The 10,247-nt window shown below is 33.1% G+C and overlaps 1 protein-coding gene across 1 annotated transcript in view; it reads right to left on the bottom strand.

Moving 5' to 3' along the window:
- Positions 1-1,071: 1,071 nt before the first annotated feature.
- Positions 1,072-10,247, bottom strand: part of URI1 (URI1 prefoldin like chaperone) — a 64,350-nt gene continuing 55,174 nt past the window's right edge. The window contains exons 7-11 of the mRNA XM_037516346.2: positions 9,775-9,943; positions 8,067-8,403; positions 6,104-6,246; positions 5,118-5,364; positions 1,072-1,883 (exon numbers count right to left, since the gene is read on the bottom strand). Of these exons, the coding sequence (XP_037372243.1) occupies positions 1,701-1,883; positions 5,118-5,364; positions 6,104-6,246; positions 8,067-8,403; positions 9,775-9,943 (1,079 nt within the window). The 3' untranslated portion in view covers positions 1,072-1,700. The remainder of the gene's footprint in view (positions 1,884-5,117; positions 5,365-6,103; positions 6,247-8,066; positions 8,404-9,774; positions 9,944-10,247) is intronic.

Below are 10,247 nucleotides of genomic sequence, written 5' to 3'. Positions count from 1 at the left end.
TCATTTGGTCTATAGCAGAACATATGAAACTACCATCAAACACATTGCTTCTACTACCAACACTTGTTCTATAGGAGAACATCTAGTTAGAAGAAGTAACATTACCTACATAAACAACAGTAGGTTCAAAGTGAAGTTCAGGAAATGAAAAGTGATAAATGACTCTCAAAATTTCATGTTTCTAAACAATATCTCAATAGCCTCACAAAGAATTTCATTTTGGAAGAAAATCTAGCTCAGAAAAGCTCACTTGAATAGCAAGTGGTGTTGGAGTTCCTTAGTGTATATCATTATATTCTTGATTGGGCTTGGTTTAGTTTTTCTGCAGGGAATGATGGGCTGAGAGAAGACCAGTTTTTAACGAGAAATATATGCACTTGATCAAAATTTACTAAAGCTCAAATCACATTTGGAGAAGATCTTCAAAATCAGTTCTGTGTTCTGAATTATCCATTAACTTGTGGGGATTCAGGCTCACCACCACCCCGCCCTGATATTAAAATACATATTCATAAAACTTTTACAGTTGCACTGTTCTACTTACAAAAAGCTTCTACTTTTCTAGGACATAATTTCACTTTGTTTAAGCAAGAATTCATTAAAGAAGCTATAAATAACCTTTAAATATTTAGCCATGAAAGGAGGGTGGACTGGCATTGAAGGCTTATTTTAGGACTAATGCAGAATGCTCTTTAAAAGCTACATTTTAGCATGCATCAAGCTAATGATTAACACTGGCAGTATAATTTTCATTGTTAGAACGAATTTCTCTTTAAGAAAATTTGCTAAAAGTAACTATGTTATTTCAATTATTTACTAGTAGGAAAGTAGCCTTAGAGAATGAGATGTTGGAAAGGGTAAAATACGAAATTCTTATTGAAAAAAATCTATTATATTTTAGCATCTAGACAACCTTTCCTTTGTTCCCAAAGTATACCACCAGTTAACACTGCACACACTAGGTTAGGAGTGCCTGTGGAATCGGACAATTCACGGATGCATCATGTGGTGCATGTCGCATGTATATGAATCAAAGACACTTCTAAATGCAGTCATAAAGTTCACATTTTAGAGACCAAGTTTCATAAAATTTTTACTTGAAAAAAAAAATGTTTTACAAAATACCATTCTTCCAATCAAAGAAACTTTCCCATAGGGTACACATAGCTTCAGGCCTCAGAGATTATAGAATGACAGAAGGGAGAGTTTTTTAAATAGCCACCTAGTTGCAAAACCTACAAGAAGTAGATTTTTTTTAAAGTGCCTTTCAAATGCTAAAGCAAGTAATATAATTGTGGAATCTACTTGAAATTTAAAAGTTTCTTTAAAATGGTCCATATGGTATGCACAACATCACAGCTGGCATAAACCTGCCTGTATTTAGTTCAAAACACAAAAACAATGCATAAGAACAGTAATCTTTAAAAAATAATCCGAAATGCTGCCACTACATCATAGGGCACACTTAGACAAAAAAGTTGACAGTATTCAGAGAATTAACAAAACAAATAGTATCTTGAAATATTCAAACATTTACTTTGATTTTTTTTTAAATACCACTGATAAGGGTAAGAGAACTTGTTGACAAATTAATGCAGGATGCCTCATTTCAAACTACCTACAACATATTTTGCTATATATATTCTAAACAAATGCAAAACTCGGTTTTAGAATGTAAACTCCCATTTCCTAGACAGTGCCTAGTTTTTTTGCTGCAATCTAGCAGCTTTGAACTTTGAAACCCTCTTTGTAGTTTCTTCTGACACTTCCGACAGAACTTCTTTTCGTTCTGGAATGGTGGGCAGCACAGGATGAGCCATGGCGGGGTGTGGTGTTAAGGAGGGTGATAAAAATTCTTTTTCTATTACAGTTCCAGAAAAAGCCTACAAGACAAAAGTCAGATTATGGTAATAAACTACAAATAAGATGTCCACAAAACCTTTATCCTGTATCTGTTAGACATTTCTTTTCATTAAAAGTAAATTCCTAAGATTCAATAGACAAAAATATAACATCAAAATAAAAATTGCTCAAAGAAATCAAGTACCATTAAAATATTTTAATTACACTATCAAATGTAAGTAGAAATACAATACATATACAAAAAAACAAAATGCAAAATAATATTTTTTATATCTGAGATTAAATAAAAACAGTAAATAAAAGGTCCTCAACTTTTCATACATTCCATTTATGCTCAGACCATGCTAGATAAAATAACATATTAAATAAAAAACACTTGGCTTTTTTAGGAATGAGCTGCCCTGTGGTGGGGCTGCTGCCTGCCAGCAAACAGCTCAGCTTCCCCAGAAGTGACATCTCAGAGTGGTGGTCACACAAGTTATCTGAATAGTTTATTGCATTTTGCTTCAACTTTAGAGATGAGTGAAAACAAAAATAAAAGTGCTGATACTGGTCAGTCTCAACTTTTAATACATTAATTCAATGATGGAAATCAGAGGTTCCACAAAGTAAGATTTTCTTTCATTTTACCTGGATATTTGTTGGATTTATCTACTCAACCTATACGTTCAATTGCACAAAAGCAGCATGTACAAACTGTAGAAATATAATCAAAGACATATCTTCTATGTGGTCATATATTTATATGTAGATACATATGATGTGTTATATAAAGACATAACTATTATCAGCATGCATACACAAGCATGCTCGTGTGAGTATGCATGCTTGCATGTATGTTTCCCACAGTAGCTGAAACCTTCCATGAGCTGAAAGGGCATAAAGTGAAAGCAGCAATTACCATTAATTTATAAGGAAAAATTTATGAGCATTCTCAGACCCCAAAACCCACCTATCCAATCATAACAAACAACACAAACAACATAAAGTGACAGTAACATACAGTAAGAGTAAACATGATATGCTAAATGCACAGCCTGCATAAAGTAATTCCCAGGGAAGGAGCTAGGCGGGACCACTCTTGTGACTCAGGGCACACATGCATCCAGGGCAGTCAGTGCAAAACAGACCCTTTTCTCACTTTTTGTAGAAGTGAGAATCCTCTTCAAATTTCCTTTGTTATCAAAAACAGGTGGTAATGTAGGTCTTTTTGAAGCAAAGAGGTGTTAACTTGAATTTCAAAAAATGAGGGGATACCAGTCTCATTTTGATAAAGATATTTAAAAACGAAAGTATTTTTCTTTTTATGATTTCTGGTATTCAGAACCTCCCACCTTGTCTCTGCTAAGAACGCATGTACAAATGAAATTTGGACACTTAAATTTTCACATATATTTTGCTTTCCTTTGTCTACCAAATATACAAAGTTACTTAAGACATTGTAATCACTTGGGCAGTTTAAAAATACCCTCTCCTCCACCTTGCCCCACCAAAGAAGAAAAAAAAAGAACCCCCTCTCCTTCCCACAGTATTCTGAAACCTGGCTTGAGTCCAGCTCAGTCTAGAACTGGAAAGGCGACTTTCCTACAAACTCCACTGTATCATGATGAGTAACCGGTCTTCTGTATTAACAATGCTTTTGAAAAAGAGACAATATTCTAACATTTAAAGATATTTTTCAAACTGCTTGCCATAAACTATTCTGATATTAAAAATTCACAGGCTCTAGGTGCTAGCTGTAACAGTTCAACACAAAATGCTGAGGTAATAAGGCATAGGTGGAAATAAGTCTCAGGTGAACTTCCAACTCTATCACGACATATTAAGACCTTACAAACACCAAGTTTTTAAATACTTAAAAAAAAAAAGGTGAACATCTACACTCATTACCTGTTTTTTTCTGATAGTATGGAAGACAGAAGACTATTAAAAAAGATCCTTTTTAGGTCACCTGAGATCACGATAGTAAGGAGGAGAGGAAGACAATACTCTAATCATAGATACTGTCCCTAAAAGCTAATGATCTCCATTCTCCATTTACTACTGAATACAATAGTACCACTTAGTATAGGCAATAGCAGTTTTATGGGTGTCTACTTATATGTAAGCATATCTATTTTATATGTATTTGATGTATATGCAAATGTTATTATATCAGTTCCCCAGTCTGAGTTCCCAAGTCTTCCTAAGTACTTTTTTAAAGGAAAACTTTAAATACCCACCAAACACTAGATAAAAAAATCAAGTCTGAGTTGAACAAAAACCGTAACATATAGCTATTCCACATATAGGAATTCATATTTGGTCATCTCCCAAGACCCCTCCCCCTCCCTACACACAAAATTATGTGCAATGTAGGGGTAAGAGTGTATGCGTGCACTCATTTTTTTTGAGGAGTGGATCTATAGTTTTCTATAACTGCAAATAGTTCCACAGACCCAAATGTTTCATTAAACATTTTCACTGGCACAGGACAAAGCATATGAGGACTTTAGAGAATTATCTGTTGTGGGTGTGTGCATTATACATATATAAAATATTTATATAAATAAAAATTAATTCAATCAAGCATTTTATAAAGTATGATCTACTATGAATTATTATGAAATGGCTATCGTCTACTCCAGTGGTTATCTAAGACACTAAATTATTTATTAGCCTAAAAATATAACACATACTCTAAGATTTTTTAAAATGAAATGGAACTTCAAAACTGGTAATATTTTTAGCTCCACCCCAAAAGTGTTGAACTATTTTAATATCATATTTGTATTATATTTGCTAGTGACTACTAATTTTTTGCACATTATCATCAAAAAGTACAAGCTTAGAATGAATTAGGTCCTATGACTTTTGAGACTAAAATACATGTATGAAGAATCTACAAGATAAACAATGCCATTACTCAGTTTATTAAATTTAATAAATAACACCTGAGGGGAGGAGGGACGGTGCCTATACTCTCAAAATGCAAACAATAATGTAAACCAACATTACCTACCAAAAAATAATAACCCATCAATAAATAATTTAAGGACAATAAAATAAATGACCTAGAGACTATATCTGGGAGATATGGCAGCTGCAGTTACAAAACAGAGGAGGGCCTCCTTTAAAGAAATTTCTTTTCAAGTCCAAAAATGATTGCAAAAAGAGAAAATGAATCCTACGACCCTCTGAAATGGAGTCATTACCACCTTTTCAAAACTTGGCCAAAGATAATATATGAAATAGAGTTAAAGACACACACATACCTCAGGTGCTCCAGATAAGGGTAAAAGTTTCTTTTGATGATTTTGTTGTTCCTCTTCCAAAATGCTCTCGCCAGCGTCACTGCACACGGCCTCATCACAGCTGACACTGCGCACAAGCCCCCGCCTGTCGTCGAAGTCAGCAGCACTGCTCTCGCTGGTGTCACTGCACACGCTGTTCTCTCTGCTGCGAGACTTCAGGATTGACTTACGAGGGACATACTCTCCATTCACCACATCAACAAAGACTCTAAATAATCCAAGAAAACACACACCCGCTCACTTTAGGGTAATTCAAAACTGAGGAAAAATTTACAAAATCATTCCTAAATGCATTATAATCTTAAATATTTTATTCAAACCTACCTAATTTTTTCACAATCTTTTAAAATTATTTTGGAAAAAAGATACTGTGGTCTAATAAAATATAGCACTTTATTTGTAAGCATGTTGTGGGTAACAACAGCTAGATCTGTGCAAGATTCTACATACATTTTAATCGACTCAGAAGACATTTAGCAATGATCACTTACAATTTTATAAACATGAGTTATAAAAACAGTAGGTATTTTCAAATATTAGCTTTCTCAAGAAACAACCTAACAAAAAGCTGGGTTAGTAGTCTTCTCTTCTGTGAAAAGGTAAACTACATGCCAAGCATCATCACAGCTGTGGCTGCAAAGTCCTGTCCTAGCCCACCAGAAACACAAACTCCCATTTCTCAAGTTAACACAACAGCTTTTGACTCACTGAGAATGAATGAAGCAAAGACGGGGAAAACCATACAACATTCTAATCACTCTTGCCTAGAAAGCTACAGTGGCTCTGGTCTCCTGTGAGGGCAGCTACGATACAAAGCTTACTCTATAGGCAGAGTACCCTGCTTTTCATGGAGTCCTCTGTGTTACAAACAACCTTTTCTGTAAATGCACAGTTGCAAAAAGAAAAGAGGGAAGGGAGAGACTGTCCTGCTCTGTGAACACGCTCACCTATAAATGTCAGCAGGCGTCCTAATGGTAGGCAGCTCTTGGGCAGCATGGCTACTGCCAGAGCTGTTCTTTCGTTTACGTTTGGCTTCTTCTTTCTTTTCACTGAATTTTAAAGTGGTATTTTTTCCAGTATTTATTCGGACCTAAAAATATCATAGCGAAAAATTATAATCCCTCTGAGAAATTAATTTAAGGTCACAACTAAAACCAATAAAGCCTATAAGTTAAAGAAATAATAGTAAAAGAGGCAGTTAAAAATTTTTGACTCTAAAATGATGTGCATTATCAAACAGAGTAAAAAAGCCTTTATACCTTATCATAACTTCCACGGCATTAAATTATCTCTTTTTTAATGACCAATTCAAGTCTTCAGTGACTTTATTATTATATAGAAAGCAAAATACATTTCAACTAACCACTAGATTTATTACAAGCTTTCACATCACCCTATTATTTTGATATAAGTTTTTGGCTTAAATCATGCATTTCAAAACAAAGAGCACAATTAACCAAAAGAAATATTCACTAAGAATATAAAATTTAAGTCATAAAAACAATACTAGATTGCTTAACTGTTACAAATTTTTAAAATACCTCTAATTTTTAGAAATCTAAAGATTTGAAAATAAAGCCAACCCTGCCCCAGATAATGATGTTATTCTTCTAGACCCTACGAGGCATTTATACTGCATTTTCTATATTTATGATTGTTCTCCCCTATAACATTCCTGCAAGTATTACTTATTCTTCCCATTTTATCTAAATGAAAATGAGAAAAATTTTACATCCAAAAAAAATTACAAAACAAAATTTTTTTTCTGGTTAAGCAGTTATTTTTTTCCAAAGAATTCATAAGATGCCTCCTTTTAATATAAAACATTAGAACATATATATATATACACACATATGTATTTTATATATATATATATATATATATATATAAAGAGAGAGAGTTATTTCACTTCATATTAGAGCAGGGATAACTTAAGGGACCTAAAAAAGAGCAAATATGTTTCAAACATGTTTCAGTAAACAATCATCAGACACACATAAAACTGGTACCACATAGGCCCTTACCTCTGACAAAGGCAATCCTTACAGGAATACCTTGCGGTAAAAAGACCACTAAACTGAGATAAAGGAGTCCCTGTTTTATTACTAACCAGTCCTCTGGTCTTCTAGGCCTTAAGTTTCCTTGAGAAAGACAAATTAGAAAGATGACTTCGTAGTGTCTCCTTCCAAGCAGAGAGAGGACAAGGGATGAACTTAAGGCAACCTGTTATTTCTTAAACCAGAGGCAAGCTGCTTTGATCTATTTTAAAAACTGGGATTCTTACAGTAAGTATGGAGGGAGCAAAGTCTTCCGATACCAAAGAGTTTAAAAATACTCTATTAGAAGATCTCCACAGATCTCCCCTAGTTCTAAAATGCCAAAATTCTGAAGTCATGATTACCCACAGATGTTTATATTTACTCTGTCAGAAAAGGAACTAATTTTTACTTCCTCCTAATTTTTTCCTTTTTGCACATGATGCTCCTATTCATTTTATGCCCACATAGAAAACAACAACCTGGTGTAATTAAAAATTTAACTAATGCAGTCACTCTCAACATCCTAAATACACCAAAATGCCCACAATACAATTAACTCTAGAATTCTTAAGAAAACTGTCTGAATGAAGGACTGGTACAGTTGCCACTCAAATCAGATCCCCTCCCAGGCCCTAAACACTTCAAATTCTATTATGGCTTCAGAGAACAATGACTATCAGCTAACTATAACTAACAAGACTTTCCTTCTTCCTTTTTAGATAAAACTGGTCAGAACAAGAGGCAAATAAAATGGTTTTCTTGTTTGGCACGATCAACAAAAATATTAGCAATATTCTCTTAGAGAGTATCATAGATCATGCTTAAGTGATCAAATTATATGCAAAGTTAATAAAATTAAAAGTATACAAACCCTCTTAGGTTCAATAGTATGAGAAAAATATATTGTTGGGATAGAGTCATCTCCAAACCCTAAATCATCATGGCCGTTTTCATGGTCATCATTGTCATCATCTTCTTCCTTTTCTTCTTCTTCATGACTGTGGTAAGAATGCGTCCCATTCATTGAACAGTTCAACTGACCATTCAGTCGACCATTGAACAGTTCTGAATTTGTGACATTCTTACAACTATTAGGTGTCAGAGAGTCTGTTACTGGATGCATCACATTCACATTTATGTTCTGATCTTCCTTTTCCTCCTCAGAAGATGTTGTATCATCTCCATTTGTAATCACAGTATCAGGTTTACTAGAAAAGAAAAAAAAAAAATTAACAAGATCAAACACATTAGAATTTTAAATATTCTGTCAGTTTATTTCAACAGGTAAAATTTAAGACTTTGAATACAGTTTCTTTTAAATTAGAATTCTAGATTAATTAAAAACATTTTGAAATAAATTAGCAAAAATCATTAGTTCCTAATATAGTATCTTGTATTTATTCAAATAAAGAGAATATAGTAATTCCTCTTTATCTTTTACGAAGATATTGGCTATACACAATGTAAATAAAATTTTAAAAATTCAGTCAAAAATGTGTTAGAAATTTATAAAGAATATGTATCTCTATTTAAAGACCAGAAATTAAAGTAACAGAACTCTAACACTTTCTTATTTTCTATTTTTATACTCAGAATATTTTAGTAACATTCATTATTATAAAGAATCTATACATATGCACATTTGATATATTTATACACACACAAACACATTTTCTATGCTTTCTACAAAGGACTAAGGAACTTATAAAAATAACAAAACCAAAAAATGCAATGGAACCATAGTAAGAGCATACAGAACTAGAAAGAGAATCATGACCCCCTCAAAAAATCCCAAGATTCAAAACTAATTTTAAAATGTAATAGTACCAGTTAATCAAAAAGACCTAAGAATTTATAGGTGAAATGATAAGAAAATATAGATGTATCTTTTGTACTTTGTGTCCTATTTTTCACAGAAACTAATTACTGCCTATGGTACATCATTTAAGCAAAATAATGTAAGAACTTCTGCAGTAACAGATTTCATTGAGCACTTTGACAATTCTAAGTGAGTGCTAATGTGTATTTCAAATGGCAGTTTGGTGAGGTTTCTCATATATACATCTACCTGACCAGATTACAAATTGCCTACTCAATCAATAAACAAGAGTTTGCAAAGGAAAGAAGGATAAACATTTTACAGTAACAAACTTAAAATCAAAGTAAATTTTTTACAAGTACACAATTTTTTTCAAAAGTACACCATTATCCGGATTATAGTATAAAAATTCTTCATTTGAAATGTAATATATAAAAACATCCATATCTATTATAAAACAACTATCTGGTATAACTTATTATTTTATCTTTATTATAAAATATGGATAGAATCTTATAAAAATGAAAATGCAGATAGTGACTTGAATTATTTCTGTACAAGTACATGCATGGGAATGTGCAAGAGCAAGGACCCCCTAAAAGAAAATATTCTAGATTATTATTTTAGGTTGATAGGATTATTGATATTAATATTATACTTTTTCTGAATTTTCACCAATAGGCACATATTATATGAAAAAAATTAATAAGGAAATGTGTATAAAAACAAATTCTCTGGAAAAGATCATGTCATTAGGTACCTATCAAGTTCACCCAGCAATTCTTCTTGTCGCTCCAGTTCTTCAAGTCGATCCCACAGTTCCTTATCAGCAAGCAAATCCTTGGATTTTACATCATTTGTAAAATCTGCTTCAAAAATATCTGAAGTTTTTGGTTTGGAGTGAGGTTTATGAGCAATTCGATTTTTTGCTATTTAAAAAAAAAAAAAAAACGACCTGGCTGTTAACCACCAACTTTAACAAGACACAAACCTACAATTAGTAAGACTTTCTTTTGAGGCAAGGGGGATGTTAAGACTGAGAAGGACATCATTTTCAAGCCAAACAGGAGAACTCCACGAATGTGTTGTAGAATCTTGCCACTAAACGTGTAGTCCAAAGACCAGCACAGCACTATCATCCCAAGCACGGTAAAGATTACAAAGAACCGCTTGAGAGCTTCAAAAATGCATGTGCAGAAATGGCCACAATGCACCCCAGTTGCAACACAAAAT

This window comes from Talpa occidentalis, unplaced genomic scaffold (assembly GCF_014898055.3).
Source record: "Talpa occidentalis isolate TD23 unplaced genomic scaffold, MPIMG_talOcc4v2.1 talOcc4.17, whole genome shotgun sequence".
NCBI lineage: Eukaryota > Metazoa > Chordata > Mammalia > Eulipotyphla > Talpidae > Talpa > Talpa occidentalis.
The sequence above is the reverse complement of the archived record's forward strand: the minus strand, read 5'-3'. Positions and strand labels throughout refer to the sequence as shown.